Here is a 16,579-nt window from a genome sequence, read left to right as displayed (position 1 = left end):
TTTTGTCGTCCCACAGCTTTCCCAGGAACAGACCAAGGTGAAAAGGTATTTCTGTTAAAATGAGCCTGCTAAACTTTAGATAAAAGGTTCCATAACAGTTTCCATAACAGTTTGCTGTGTGTTGAACCAATGAAGATAAAAGTGTTGTCCAACAGAGTTACTTTCAGCGAACTGCAGCAGAATGATTTCCAGAGGTCAAGGACCCATTTCAGAGAGAGACACAGAGAGAAAGAGAGAGAGAGAGAGAGAGAGAGAGAGAAAGAGAGAGAGAGAGAGAGACAGAGTGAAAGGTAGAGCTACGCAGAGGCAAGAACGTTATGTAAAGTCAGCACACAATTCATCTCCATCTCTCTCTCGCTCTCTCTCACATAGACACACATTCACATCCCAACCCACTTTTTCAATCCACTATACACACACACACACACATACACACACACAGGTACCAGCTGGCACCAGATAAAGCTGTCTGTCGGACAGGACTCCATAATTGCTTGCTTCATCCTCCTGTGTGTGCAGGATAAACAGACATACGCCTAAGTAGAGGAGAGAGATTATGATGTTTTCATAAATAACATTTAACCAACCTCACACCTCCAGTCTGCTGAGGAGACGGTGACTCACTGAGTGTGGCGCTGCCGTGATATGACTGTGCTGCTGTCAACATTCACTCACACATGTCACTTGTGGCATTTAGAAGCTCAGAAATGACGACAAGGTGCTATTTTATTCTGTTCCACTCTATTCTATTCCCTATTCCGTCTTATGTATTCATACTGATAGGCAATAGCATGCATGGGACCCACAATCCAAAGATGATCCAAGGCCACACAAGATTATGACCCATATTTAGATGTTAAAGTTGGGGCAGGACATAACACAGTGAGGGATCATTCAAAAGTCTAAACCAATGGAATATCAGTCAGGGAGAGAAAGGCAATTTTATTTGATGGGAGGGGTGCGGAGGGGCGGGATTGTTCAAAAAATCTGATGGTTTTATTGGTTAGAAATTTATATTTACGCCTACTAGTGCAGCATGAGGTCACCATGAAAGATACTGTGTTTTCCAGGATGTAAAAGTAATGGGAGTTCACTTCATGGGGACTTTAATAGTGCTATTTGGGCCTACTATCAGACCTTCATCAGCAACTACATTTCAAAACAAAGGAGCTATGTTGTCATTATCCTCACTGGAGAGGATGATGAAAGAGTAGCTAGCCAGGCCAAGAGGATGTTTGGTTTGAGTCCCAAATTAGACCGAGCTCCTCTGACAGAGCCGTCCAGCCTGGCCTCCACTGCAGCAACATGACAGCACGCCCCTGGCATTTAATCAAGATGCACCAGGACAGGAGGATTTGTTGTTAGAGAAGTTTCTCCAGTACTTTAAGGAATGACAAATCAACCTCCCTCCTAATAAGGTCTGCAATGATTTATGCCCTGTTTGTTTGCTGTCATAGCCATCCATCAGCCAGTAATGTGGCGTCATTATGAGTTGGGACAGTATCGGATGCCCATTTCTCCAGGCAGCCTTGGCCCACAGTTGACCCGGAGAGCCTGTAGTTCCACATGCAACCTGTAGGGGAAGCTCTGTCTGTTGGTTGGTGCCCCTCACTTTCCCTGAGCTGAAGTTCAAGACCACAAGGCAACCTCAGAATATACTATGGCTTCCATCTCATGTTACACGGCGCACACATGCACTCCCTCTCTCCCTGAAATACACACAGGCGGGCCGGCTCGCCTAAATATGACAGTCATGGCAGTCTACCTCAATCAAATGACCAGGATTAGACGCAATGTCATTTGGCACTGAAATAGCTAGCTCATCTCTCTGGACGCAACACAGAGGAAATAAACCATGTGTGTAACACATTAGTGGAACTAATACACTTCAATTTCAGCTACAACTTCCCTCTAATTTTGTAGCCGTACCCGTTTCTGTATCTTGTTTTGCACTTTACTGCTGCTATTTGACAAACTGTAGTCAGCAGAGGACCAGGGAGGGACAGATTGGTAAAGATGTTGGGAGCATTTAATATAAATAAAGACTGGCCACTAGAGAAGCTTCAGCTGTCTCAAGCTCCACTGCAATGGAAAGATATATTAATAATCTTTTCAGTTAATACAAGTTAATATTAAGTTCAGGGTTAATTTCTAGATGGAGGAAAAGATATTGGAGAGAGGCATCAATCACACAGAATCATTTTCTTTGCTGCTCCTCTGCTTTACAGGGGGAAAACAGAAAAGTACATGTGACTAATTAACCTGATTTTTGAATTATCTGATTGTACAGATGATTGATTAACACAGTCAGTATTGCAATCATTACCTAAAACAAGAACTGGAATGAATGAATACCTGAGTAGAATGTGTTGATTTTCAAGAGCTCCTTCTCGCAGGTCTGGAAAAACTTCTCCTCGAACTTGGCGTAGTATCTCTTCACCGTGTCTTCATCTGTGACTGGAGGAAGAGAAAAACAGAGTGAAACAGAGACAGAGGTTGGCTGCTTGACAAAGGGAGTAAACAGGAGTAAATAGGAGCAAATATATCAAGGAATGGTTCACTTTTATTATCTTAATCTATACAGGGAAGGGTTTTTCTCAACTATGTACACTCTTTTTCAGTGCCACCTTGATTCACATTCATACAGTTACACACATTCACACCTGGGAGCTAACCAAGAGCAGTGAAGCAAAGTTTATATTGTGATGCTAGGCAGTGTAGGATAAAACCATGGCAAAACCTTCTCTATAAAACAGTGATGAACAAGGATCATAAAAAAGTATGGTCAACTTGAAAGGAATATACCAAGTTTCTTGGAGTTTTACTCATTAAATGATGAGAACATAGACCTCAAATATGCAGATAAGTTTGGCAATTTTGTGTAGGAGACTGGTAAAAATGACATACAATATGATACAAAAATAACACACTGTTTTGAACTATCAGGAACTACTTTCTGTGTTTCCATAGGAAGTGAACATAGTGGGTGATGGGAGAGTGTGTACAGCTAAAAATCACTACACAGCGGATGAATACATGGTTGCTCACCTGAAATAGTTCAAAAAATAAGCATAGCTACTTCAGCCATATTGACTTTTTTACATTTTTAAAATGTATAAATCCACAGGCCATATAATAAAAAACCACTAACAACTTTTTATTACTTAAAAGTCAGTCTTCTTACTTTGGATAATGTGGCTGACTATCAGTCAACATATACCATTACAACATAACCTTCCTTATACCTCCAGTATAAGGAAGGTTTTGGTGTCTATGTTCCCATTACTTATCAGGTAACTTGACCAACGGGCCAATCTCCCAAAAACTCTGTGTATTCCTTTAAGGTTCCTAGTTTTACATTACATTACCAGGCCTTTAGTTGAGCAGGCCAACGTGACTTTGGTTGAGAGGGAAACAGGCTTCCATTCAGGATTACAATTAGATCAACAGCTTCCTTCCTCTCCCTCCTCTCTGACAAAAACCCTGTGTGTCTTTTTCAGGACCGGCCAATTCAATCAGCATTGATGCTCTGTCTCAAGCAATCCTCTGCCTCATTCACAGCAGGCTACCTGACACCTGGCTGACTTAAAATGGTGGCCACTGGCTAGTTACCTGCCAAGCCCATTATGCTTGGATGTGCATACACACACATACACTTACACACACAAAATCTTTCTCTATCATGCACACACACACACACACACACACACACACACACACTAAACATGATTTCCTCAATTCAATTCAATTCAATTCAATTCAATTCAATTGACAACAAAACAGATTATAACTAGGTTAATATAGCAGCCCTGACAATCTAACAATAATAACAACAAATGGTTAAAAAATATCATACTAGTCGATCACTAAATCAATAGACAAATTTATCAAAGACCATACAATAGACATCTATGCGCCCTACATACTCTCTCTCTCTCTCTCTCTCTCTCTCTCTCTCCCCCCCCCCCTCTCTCTCTTTCTTAAACACATATATACACACAGCTTTCTGTACATATTTGGCATTCTATCAGTCAGACTTGCAGACTCATTTCTAAATGTCACAGCGAGACTCTCATTCCACACTTCCGCAGCAGTGAAGGGTTTTGCTGGATAAAATAGCAGTGAAATATGCTTTTCTGTGCCAGATTCCAATGCTGATATTCCTGTGAAAACATCAGCTGTTATATAAAGTGAGTCCAGGCATTCAAGTATGTACACAGTAATAAGAAAGAGACGCCCAAGGCTGCAGGCTGTCAATATCCTCGGCCTGTTCACATACAAGTACATGCACAATCTCACAATCTCACACACACACACACACACACACACACCTTCATTCACGGCAAGAGCATGAGATTGCGGTGAAAAGGTGAAAAAAAATATATTCCTCAGAGCCTTAAAACAATGCAACGGAACAAAGCATTACATGGAAAATAAATTAGAAACTGCATCCACACACTTTTAGCAATATAATCAATTCTAAGTTAATTAAAACTCTCGGCAGGTGAGAATATTGCAAACTCTAGAGACACGTAGAAGGACAAATCTTATGAAGCATGTGGAAGGACAAGTCTTACAGCAGATGTAGGAGGAGTGCTGCAATATAGCCCTAATTGCACGCCAAATCCTATGAGTGTATGAATGCAGTCCTCCTTAAACATCAAAAACAAGATCATCTCAGTAATGATGATGGGTAAAAAGTGGGACAACATACAGCCAGCCTCAGCTTTATGTACTAAAATGAAGTTTGCAAACAAGAATTTACTACTGTGACTGTATCTACTGTGACTTAGCTGGGATGAAGAGAAGAAAGAGGCAGGAGAGACGGCTAGGGAGAATGACAAGGAAAAAAACATATCTGCTGTACATACATTAATGGTATGATTAATATGACAGAGAGTCTGTGGTAAGGACAGACAAGAGTAAAAGTAAGGAAGAGGGTAAAGGTAAAAAAAGGGTGTAACTACTGCATAAATAAAGAAAAGTAGTGGGGAAAACAGGAGGCTGCGTCTCGCCCAGTATACACCCACTGCTACTGGGCTGAAGAGGTCACTCATCTGTCTGAGCACCCTACATACACACTCTGTTCTGGAGGAGAGAGAGAGAGAGAAGGGGGGGGGGGAGGTAATAGAGAGGGCAAGGAAAAGAACAGGAGATTGGGATGAGGGAGGGAGAGGGAAAGAGGAGGAGAAAAAGTCTAATGAGGAGGAGAAGATGAAGCTGGAGGGAGTAGAGGAAGAGAAAGAAATGTAGACAGAGGAAGAAGAGCGAGGGAGAGAGACAGAAAGGGAAGAGGAAAGGAAGCAGCTAGGTTTCTAAATCTCTCAGAGCAGTTCTGCCTCATTGCACACTTCGACCGCAGCCACAACACTTTCAGCCCTGAAACCATCCAAGGCTCAGTCACCTCGACATCTGCAGGCTGACAGGCTGGCTGACTGACTGGCTGGCTGACTGACTGGCTGACTGGCTGACTGGCTGACTGGCTGACTGCTGCAGATGGACGGATGACTGGCTGCCTGGATGGAGAGATGCATGCTTGACTTGCTGAGCGATCGGCTGGCTAGCGGGCGAGCTGAATGACCGACTGCCTGGCCGGCCACCGGGCCGTGACAGAATGACTAATGGTCCAACACAACGCTTTACAGTCGGGTTTACAGGCAAACATCAAACTGAGTCGCAGTGTGTTTCAAAGCAAAAGGTTATACCACAAATGAATCAAAAAAGAATGCAGATGTAGAGTAAGTGGGTAATTCTATAGTTATGGTATATTTCATGTCCGTGGAATATATGGCACATATATTTTTGTTAAAACTTTTTATTTTTTATTTTCATACATGATCATGTTTGAGCGAGTACCATCATTATATTATAACTGTCATCTATTTCTAAAAATAACCTGAGTATCACTGAAAACCCTATTTTCCCCTGTCCAGTTTTGATCACAACAGCCCTTCTAATTATTTAAAATGTCAGCCCTGAAGAATGTAACACAAATGTTCAAGTAGTGAAAGCATCACAGCACACCAACCTTCTAATTAGCCAAAAAACAGTAACACAAACTTTTTTATTCATTCTTTTTTATAATTTTCCTTTTATGAATATACACGAGGTAATCATGACAGACAGGCATTCATTGCCAATACACCATTAAGTGTGAAATTGTATGTATTCAAAAACCTCCCCTCTATAAGAAATGGTTCGTCGTAAAGGAATACGACCTGCACCACATGATGTCATTTCCTCTGGTAGAAAACACTGTGAGGACACTCGGGTATGATCTTTATCGTTTTTCTCAGCATTTGTTATAAAGTAGTGTCTGAGTCAGGAGCAGATTTACTAAATGTCAGCAGTGCACTAAATTACATTTAATCACATTTAAATCAGTTATTTGTGTAACATTTATGAAATGTCATGTGGTATTTGATTCTAGGCCTCCATGTGGAGTACAGGCCTGAAACAGCAAAAATCAACTCTGATATCCGTAACATGGTTGATCATTTAACTGGTTAACATTTCTGTTTTTGCATAAATATCTGAAATCATTCTAGCTTGAGCTTGACAAGTAAATACGTTACATTTTAAGAATGCTTTGGAAGAATATCTATATTTTTTGTGACACGTATTTACAAATGCAAAATGTCCTGCAAATATAGAATCAGCCAAGTGACTAACAGAGTGATGAGAGAGGAGGGTTGATATGAGTGGAGCTGTACAGGATGAAAGCGGAAATATCAGAGCAGTGTAGAGGTAGAAGAGGGGTTATGGAAAGACCCTTCACCCCCTGTCTCTTTGTTTTCCTGTTGACTTCTGAAAAGTGCATGTTTGTGAACGTGTTTTTGCACATGCGCACACATCTGTTTGTTCACGCTTTTATGTGTGTGAGATGTGTGATGTGTGGGAACAAAGGCCCGAGTCGGAGCCAGTTCATCTTTGAATTCCTCACAGCTGTGATTTACTGAGGATTCACCCGACACTCTGCTAACACCTCTACAGCTGAAACACTTTCCCCCATCATCTATCTCCCCTCCACCTGCAACACTCTTATCAGCCATCATCAGCACCAATCAACATCATTAGCATCTCATAATTACAATACAGCGCCTCACTGTCTCTGGGTAAACTGGGTAAGAGTGCAAATTCAATGAAACCTAATTATGAGACATAGTCTGAAGTCATGCAACTATTACAGCATTTACTCTACAGTATTTAATCTATGGTGTCAGTGTTCATATAAAGCTGACAGCTTCTCTTTCAGCCGCACAGTATGGGTTCTCATTATAACCCGTCTGACTGGAGAGGGAGACAGCTCCCTCCTGGAGCCCAAAGACACTCACTAAAGGGATGTGAGATAAAAGTTTGGCCATCAAGGCAGGTGACAGTTGGAACAGAGTTGCTGAATAAAAAAAACCATATTTTTACCTAAATCTACAAATTATTTCAGCCCTAAAGGAAGTACACAACTAGTGAAAAATATAAAGTCATTATCGTTATTTTGATAACTTTTTATGTGGATTCCATTGAACGATAAAGCATCCCAAACATTTGCATTTGCCTTTTTATTGCCTTTTGCAACGCTGTTCCATTGATATAAAATCCTGTTTTGGTTCCTTATCTTCCTCTCAATGTCAATCGCCCAAACAAGTGAGTCCCCCTGGGAGGCCTCTCTCTGGTCCTCAGCTCAGGCTCCTGAGGGACCACTGCCTCTATACTAACATTCAGACACACAGACACACACCAAAGCACCTTCCTCCCTTTCCTCCGGCCAGCGCTAAAAGCTCCTCTTCATCCCTGGATACCCTGACATTTGCTTCATGGTGTGTGTGTGTGTGTGTGTGTGTGTGCGTGTGTGTGTGAGTGTGTGTGTGTGGCCAAGCCAGAGAGATGATGATGGAGCACCTCAGTGGGGAATAATGGTTCTGTCCCTGTAGGGCCGGGTGGAGATATATGCCTGTACTTACTCAGTTTGCGTGTATGTGCTGTGTGTGTGTGTGTGTGTGTCTGTGTATTTCGCACAGTATTTCACCTCTATAAGTGTCAAGTATGAACAAAATTCTCCTTTGTCTCCTGTCATCCCTACAATAACAAACTATACAGGCCTATGTTTGCAGTATTTGTGAAGACATTGGAGTCAGAAACTATAGCGTCTATCTATCTATCTATCTAACCAGGCAGACAATTTACTGCTGCAGAAAGCCTCTAGTTTTATTCAGGGCAGGATGACTACTATTTATCCAGGATAAAGCTATAGAAAAATCAATACTTGGTTTGATTAAATTAAGAAGCATTTAATTAGTGCTGTAAATCACGAGCATAAATTGAGCAACTGCTAGCAGTAAGGCATACATATTGTTTTCTTTTCCCCAAATCCAGCATTTTCTCTTGTTTTTCAGCATCATCAGCACCAACAGCTAAATCACTGGACAGTCTGAACAAGCAGGAGATGCACAGGCTGCAGCAGTACCGTACCAAGGGGTTAGGTGTTCAAGATAACAAGGGTACAAAATGGCATTCGTAGAGTAAGATACAGTGCAGTGTATTGTGTTAACTGCCTTCACTCTTTCAGACAAAGAGTTGTGCTAGTAGCTAGAAAAACAACTCTTGACCTATTCCCCTGGCGGCTTGTAACAGGCAGCCCCCTCTCTCCGCTCCTATCCCCTTCTTCTGTAGTTCGTATAAATAAATGATGAGTTCCACGAGGCAGCTTCCCCAGAACCCTACTCTAACCCCCAACCCTTCTCACACACACACACACACACACACACACACACACACACACCCCAACCCCCAACTTCTTATATTCCTATACTGCCACTCTTTGACCCGCCCCCATAGAACCAGCCCATAAATCCTTCATGGAGACCCTCTAACCCACTGACAGTGATAGGGATTTGGAAAGAACAACAACCGCTCACAGACACAAACACATACAGCGGATACGCTTCACACTGAATCACACACACATACTGTAGATTAGATGCGATTCAAAATGGGAACTGGTCTTTGGATACTGTTCACAAGCAAAGTAGCAGTCTTAACGGGTTCAGCTGGCCAAGATTACCGTTTGTGAGATTCTATTTGCTGTTACAATCTATTTTCTTTTCTTTATCACCCATTTTTCCTTTTCTGCCCTCCATCTATTGGTGCAGCTTATCAGCGTGAAGTTGAGAGAAACAAGGAACATGAATGGCGTTGGGGAAAAGGAGAGCAATGGTTGTCTTTGTGTAAGGAGCTCAGATATCATCTGCCATTACACCGGAGCCTGGAGAGAGGGGAGAGGACACAGCATCTATCTCTTCGCAATCCTCCAAATGCACTTATTTATGTGCATGCACGCACACATACACACATGCACACACACAAGTGCACTCAAGCACACGCACACACACAAATTGTATGTCCCTCATTTTGTGCTCCATTTACCCCATTTAACGACACCTCGTCGCTGGATATAAACCATGTTCCGGTAGCATCACTGTCAGGGGAACTGAGGAGGCCATTACGTTATGATTGTCGTTGTATTACCTTCCCTTATCTCTTCTCCGCACGCAGAGAGCTGTAAATCACAAATGAAGAGAAAGACAAACTGGACTATAAAACAGAATAGGATTGAGTTAACACTGGGCTAATATCAATCTGGGGAGAGAAAGAGAGTGAGAGTATATAAACAACTCTAACATCCTCTAGTTTCAGGCATTGAGAAAAGAACACACAAAACCAGCCAGACAGCACCCCCCCCCACCCCCTCGCCTCATCCTTCCCTTTCGCCTTTTTTTTCCACTTATTCCCATTTGGCCCTCCAGCCACAATTAATTCTACCAATCATCTCTCTCATCGAGGCCAGGGGAACATTAAGAATGCACACTCACCGGGTTAGACTGCCAGCCTGGGAGGACCGGAGGCGGGATAAGGAGGAACTAGCTCCCAATCCATTGTGTACTATTAATACTGCCAGACTGCAAGCTAAGCAGCTCAAAAATAAACGACACCAACATTTAGTACTGCAAATGATATGGAGAAGAAAATCACACATTCAACACATTCTGAGAGGTGTTGATATCTCCATCTCGTGCGTGTGTGTGTGTGTGTGTGTGTAAGAGAGAGAGACTGAGTGGGACAGAAAGAGAGAGAGGCTGCAAGCGAGAAAGAGAGAGAAAGTGTGTGTGTGTGTGTGTGTATGTGTGGCCCAGGCACATGCGATGGGTATATTCCCGGCAGCCATCTGAATACATGATGAGGGGGAAGGAGCATCAACAAGAGGCCAGATGGGGTGTGAGATGATCCTGGGGACCAGAGGGGAAACACACAACACACTAATACACTGGAGAATGGTTACACTGAGGGAGAAAGAGAGAGAGAGAGAGAGAGAGAGAGAGAGAGAGAGAGAGAGAGAGAGAGAGAGAGAGAGAGAGAAAAAAAATTAAGCAGTGTTTAAATGATGGAAAACACACTGTCTCCAACTGTGTAGAGAATGCAGTCCCACAGATGCTGCTATGTTTGGATGGGTCTTCAGTATTTACAAGACCGTTCAAATAAGCGACTTCCAACTTTTAAGCTTCAATACTGAGCTGCGGATCTGTCCATGGTACTGAAATCACACAAGAAACGGGTTACTATTGCAATAAACGTGAAGTAGAGTTCAAATGTCAGTGAATGTCTCTACATTGTCTCTGGAAAAGGACAAGTGGCAATTTCAGCAGCGTATACACAGCAGAGACTGACAAAGCAATTACAATAGAAAATAGGTTTCAGCTTGTTTATCTAGAGGCAGAAAGAGACAGAACCTCTTATTTAGCAACCAATTGAAAGTTTGCCTTACTTTATGTGCCTATCTATTATCAAAGTTAACTTTTAGCTTTGCAGCCTTCATGCCAATTACCTGAAGGAGTTCCTATACAAGATGTAGAAAGAAAGTGGGTTATTATGGAAGCAAAATGATAGGGGATGTTTCTGAACAGACCCACATGAAATGGGTCATGTTTGTCATTACACTGGCTTACCGGCTTATCCAGAGTCTTTCCTGTGAGACTGAAGAAACTAGAAACAGTGTGTGTGTGTGCAGACATGCCTGTGTTTATGGACTTTGCTTGGACTTTGTTGTGTGTAAAATTCGCCCTGTCATGCCTTGGCCTTTTCTCACAGTTCCAGTATTTTGGTTTCCCATCCTTTAAGCCGAGATGCACACACCCCATTCAAAACATCGTGTTGCAGAGACAAAAAGCCTTGCGGTTACTCAATTTGGAGTTCAGAGGAGGGCTAAATGGGCATGGTCGAAAGCACAGAGGAGGTTAAAAGGGAATAAGAGAGTGAAGGGAAGAAGTTAGATGAGGTGAAATGGGATGGAGAGAAGAAGTAGGCCGCAGAATCTCCCAATCAGACAAACAAGATACCCACAGGAAGCAGTATAATCGACCAGGGGGCTGATGGGAAAGTTAATTATTCTGCTCTTTATACTTCAGAGGGCAATAAAAATGAACTGTGTGTGTGTGTGCGTGTGTGTGTGTGTTACTGCCCGTCTGAGGAATTCCATCTCTCATTCTCTCTCTTCATGTTTCTCTCTCTCTCTCTTTCTCCCTCCCTTCGTTCCGCCCTCGTCTCATTTTACTAAGCTCCCGCTGCTGTGAAGCGTTATCTCCGACAGTCAGAGCGAGGGGAAGTTTGGCCCGGACCTTTCTCTCCTCCCAGACCCACACAGGGCCTTGAAGATCAGGACAGTCTCTCTGTGACTCTCCCTGACCCCCTGCATCTCTCCGAAGGTAGATATAGACGGAGGGAAGAGCCAAGCTGATAACGGTGTGAATTAAAAGACTGCCTGGTTTCTCCTCAGCTGAAATGTTTGCCTGGCCTTTGTGACTTCCAGTACGTGTCTCAAACTTCGTTCAGTCATCTCGAGTCCTTTGAGATTCACGATATTTCAAAACTATTTTATCTGTCCGTCAGCAATGACGAAAATCCAGCATACATTAGGTCTGTGTCTCAGGTGCATTATCAAGTCTGATCAAAACTTTGTTGGGCAGCATGTGTTGTAATTCAACTCATTCCAAGCCATTACATTACTACCTTTAATGTGATATTTAACGTCAATATCACGTTTCCCCCCACAGTGTGCCGCGGCTCAGGCAATGTCTACTTTATTCCTTTGGCATTACTCCAATAAAGGATGCGGATATGTATCAGTGTCTCAGTATGCAAGCTCACGCACAGCACAGATCCCTTATTCAACACTAATAGAAGCAAATCTAATCTAAAAAGATCAGGTCTGATTTCATGGAGGTTCTTTCAAAGAGAACAGTCGCCGCGGAGTCGGCCTGTAAAACGAGTGTAAGATGAATCCTCTAAGAACGACTGCAGAATTGAGTTATAAGTAAAAAAATGTAGACTAATGTAGAGTATCTTTCACTCACTGTGGGTAGGCCTGCTATTATTTCCCCTGTTGCTGGAAAAGATAATAACTAAAAGAGATCATGTTATATACATCTCTGTTTGATTTCACACAAACAGAAGCAAATAATTTCTGAACTCTATTAAGTTCAATAAGCAGTTATCCACTGTCTATCCACTATCTGCAAGACTGTGGCTTCTTTACTGCCATTTACTGTCACAGCCAGTATAAAAAGGTGTAACACAACTGGTCCCCTATTTCAGTACATCCCAGCAGAGGAGAATAGCCCCGGGCCACTGACTAGTCCTCACTTCAAATTGGTGGATTTTACACACTATCAGCTAAGGTTAGGATTTCTGCAGGGTGTAAACACTATTGCAAGAATATTACAACATTGATACACACATTCAAACGCTCCTAAACCTGGTCTATTGAATCATACACTGTTATAGAAGCTGTATACATTTACTGACAGAAACACACACTTGTAACACATTCCAACACACTCTGAAACGCACTGAGAGACGGAGGCAGCAGGACAGCAGTTTGTAGCCAGGACAGTGAGGCTGTATCATCTGGTATAAATGTCAGAGAACAGAGAGGGCAGAGTGAGGAGAAACACACACACACACACACACACACACACACACACACACACACACACACACCTGGCACAGCAGGCTAACCTGGCACTTCCCACCACACCATATGATACCAAAACCAACTGGAGTGTATCATGCATGTGTGTGCCTGCATGTACATGTATGTGTGTGTGGGTATTTAGTTGGATTTCTGCCATTATCTGCCATGGTTCATGCTTCATGCGTGGCTGGACGTGCTGTTCATGTACCTTGGCATTCATGCTTCTTGCACTAATGATGACCAATTGCCTGAAAACTGACCTATGCAGTACTGTAGTAAAATTCAGCTCTCCACATCCCCAACAAGACAAAAGAATCCCAACCTTATCGGACAGTAATTCTGGTTCCTCTTTGTTCAGCCTATCCTGGACGGAGGTGCTGTGGTGCCATCTGTGTTATTTCAAATTTCAGGTGGTGCATGACCTTGTGCACGACTCCAATGCACCCGTATGTTATGGCCGCAATTACATAATTTCATTTCCACATGAAGCATGAACCAGCCTTTAGGGAACGACAGCCTTACAATACCTACCTGGAGCGTCAAGTGCGCTACACTTGAAATACGTTCATGCAATTATATGTTAGAGGATGTCGCCACTTTGATAGTTATCTCCTCAGAAACATCTGATGTCTGCATGGTAGTTTGTGTGCATCTAGCCACAAGGGAAGCACCAGCCGTTATGCTGCATCCGCTCCAAAGGTCGTGAGGAAATGAAAGCCTTGGATCGGACATCGGAAACTTTCCTTAAGGTCTTGGCAAGCTACGCATTTTCATCTGTTATTTCTGTTATTGAGCCTGGGGAGAGGCTATGTTTCAAGTGTTTACATGTGCAGATGTGAGAAGTTTCTGAGGAGATAACTAACAAAGAGGTGGGATCTTCTAACATGTAAATGCATGAAGTGGTACAAAGTGAACCTAGTTTGGCACAGGTGTCATTTACACTCAATGCTACATGAATGCTACATGTACATTACACCTAAATGAAGACATTTCATCAAAGTTACACCTATGCTACATGTTTCTAACACCTGGGTCTCCACTGTAAGTCGACGCAGATTCTTGGCGTAATCTTAGAGGTTTCTTCAGATCTTACAGGTCTTGCTCTGACCCTAGGTAGGCGTTGCAGTTACTGGCTTTCTAGGATATTCACAGAAATCCAGCCTTACAGCACGTGCATGTTTGTGTGTGCATGTGTATGAGCCTGCTGTAGCTGTGACTGGACAATATGGCACTACAGAGCTCAGGGAGGTAAAGCACCAGGCTGCTCTTGAAAATGATTCACTGATTCACTGAGCTGGAAAAATGAAGGTTAGATGAAACAAAATCGAATTAAAAAAAAGGAAGGGAGGAGGAGCATGGAAGGAAGTAGATGAGGAGCGCAAGAGGAAGAAGAGGGAAGAACAAGAGAGAGAGAGACGGATGGTCGCAAGGAAAGGGGGGGGGGGGCATACCAGGTCTCTTCAGCATAGTGTGAACTCACAGCAGATGCCCAGAGCCTAGGGGGATTTGTGTTTGTGTGTGTGTGTGTGTGTGTGTTTTGTGTGCACTTGTACGTGTGTGTGCTCTATTCTATTCTATTCTATTCTATTCTATTCTATGCTAAAGATAAATTAACTTTATCTTGAGTAAGGAGAGATGCCAAGTCTATCTACAGTTTAATGACCATTAAATATTTCTCCATTAATATAATGGAGCTGTTATGGCCCATCACTAACACAGGAAGAAGGAGAATGAGGGAGTGGTAAGAAGTATGCTGGGCGGACTGCAAAAACCTGCATGGCTGACTCCATACATGAGAATCAATGACAGTAATTACTCTTCATACATAAAATTACCCTCCACTGTTGCTCCAAAGCTCATTATAGCTCCTCTGATGGATCAGAACTGAGAAAACTAATAAAGCGTACAGTGTGAACCTAGTGAACAGATATAGAGTCTCCATTCTCCTCCCAGGGTCGCTGACTAACAGCTTAACCCCATTAGTCAGGGCTGGTCTGTGTGGTCATGCCTCATTAAGACAACAATAAGGTTTGCGTTCTGCTCTCAGTATCGCACAAACATGATTGATATTAATCACTAGCTAGTCTGTGGAGAAAACAGAGCGTCAGAAACGCTTGACTCTGCTGCTGACGTCTCATTTTACTGCTCCGGTGGAGAGAGAGAGAGGAAGGAGTCGACCCTCTAATCTCTTTTTCTTAGCCCTCTTTTTTCCCCCCTTTGTCTTCTCTTCCTCTCTTCTGTTTCCTCCCTCACTCTTCTTATTCTTATGTTCACTTCACTCTCACCTCTCTCCTTTTTACTCTTCACTCTTTCTTTTCCTCCACCTCCACCTCTCCCTATCCTTCCTCTTCACCGAGCTTGTTCCGTTTATCCACAGGCAGTCAAGTGGAAGGGATAAGGGCGGTGCTTTAGACTCTCTGCATTCATATGGAAAATAACAAGACCACTACAGTACTGCAAGGCTACAGATGTAGTCATCACTTGCTACTGCATGCACTACATGCAACAGTGAACTACTGTCAAAACGAATTGTTGTAATATTCACATTTTGTCTTCATTTCCACAGTCTGAAGGCACAAGGAATGCGATGGGACCCAGTTGTTCAGATAAAAAAGATTATTTTTTGTGAAAGACTTGACAAATACAAAACATAAATGCCTGATGGGGGCTTCTACCATGGCTACCACTAAAAAATACAGCAATGCTACAACCATTTTCATTGTGGATATACAGGCTATAGGATATACATTTCAGTTTCAAAATGATCTTGTTTAATTCATGACTCACTTTTTTATCTACGCACACTTCACTTAGTGACAACTGACATGCAGCATTTCACAGTTTTCCAATAGAAAGTGCAAAAGACCTGGTAGTCTATGGGAATATACACACACACACACACACACTGAACAATAAAAGTATCTTCTCCAAACGTCATTGTATATTTCAGCAGCGGAGCAGAGTGGCGGTCCTGTAGGTTTTGCATGGCCTTACATCATCTACATCAGCTCCATTCTAATCTGGTTGGCCTAAGGATTCTGCTGTTACACTGGAAACATGCAGCATGTCATAAGACAGTGGAAATACTCTGGTCAATCTGAATAGATAAAATAAAGACAACAATAAGACTGATACTGATAAGTGCAGAATCGTACATGACAATAACTAATGGCCCACTTTAACAGCTCAAAAGATATGAGCCGCTTGGAAAATGAAAAATTTGATGAGGAGATCATTATAAATGAAACAGCCATGGAAAAATGACTGTTGGCTGTTCCACCTTATTTGTTTTCACCTTGGAAACAGTTGGCTCTGCTGATGGATGGAACAAGGAAATTAAATGTCTCACCACTCAAGCCCCCATAATGCACTGCAGGATCAGGGCAGAGTTAATGAAACCCTCCCCTCTCTGTAAGCAGGGACGGCCCATATTTCTATATGAGAAACAGTACAAGTACAACTAAATTATGAAAGGAAAATGTTATAAAGGTGCCATCAAGAACAAAAGCAGCAATTGACAGAAAAAAGAGAATTGGGCCAGTTAAAGTAAAAAAAGAA

General features: G+C 42.5%; 1 protein-coding gene across 2 annotated transcripts in view; it reads right to left on the bottom strand.

The window, feature by feature from the left end:
- Positions 1 to 16,579, bottom strand: part of xpr1a (xenotropic and polytropic retrovirus receptor 1a) — a 72,180-nt gene that overhangs the window by 17,842 nt on the left and 37,759 nt on the right. For both annotated transcript variants that reach the window (XM_071921819.2, XM_071921820.2), the window contains exon 3: positions 2,356 to 2,457. In XM_071921819.2, coding sequence (XP_071777920.1) covers positions 2,356 to 2,457 — 102 coding nt within the window. The remainder of the gene's footprint in view (positions 1 to 2,355; positions 2,458 to 16,579) is intronic.

Source organism: Centroberyx gerrardi, chromosome 9, assembly GCF_048128805.1.
Source record: "Centroberyx gerrardi isolate f3 chromosome 9, fCenGer3.hap1.cur.20231027, whole genome shotgun sequence".
Classification (NCBI taxonomy): domain Eukaryota; kingdom Metazoa; phylum Chordata; class Actinopteri; order Beryciformes; family Berycidae; genus Centroberyx; species Centroberyx gerrardi.
The sequence above is the reverse complement of the archived record's forward strand: the minus strand, read 5'-3'. Positions and strand labels throughout refer to the sequence as shown.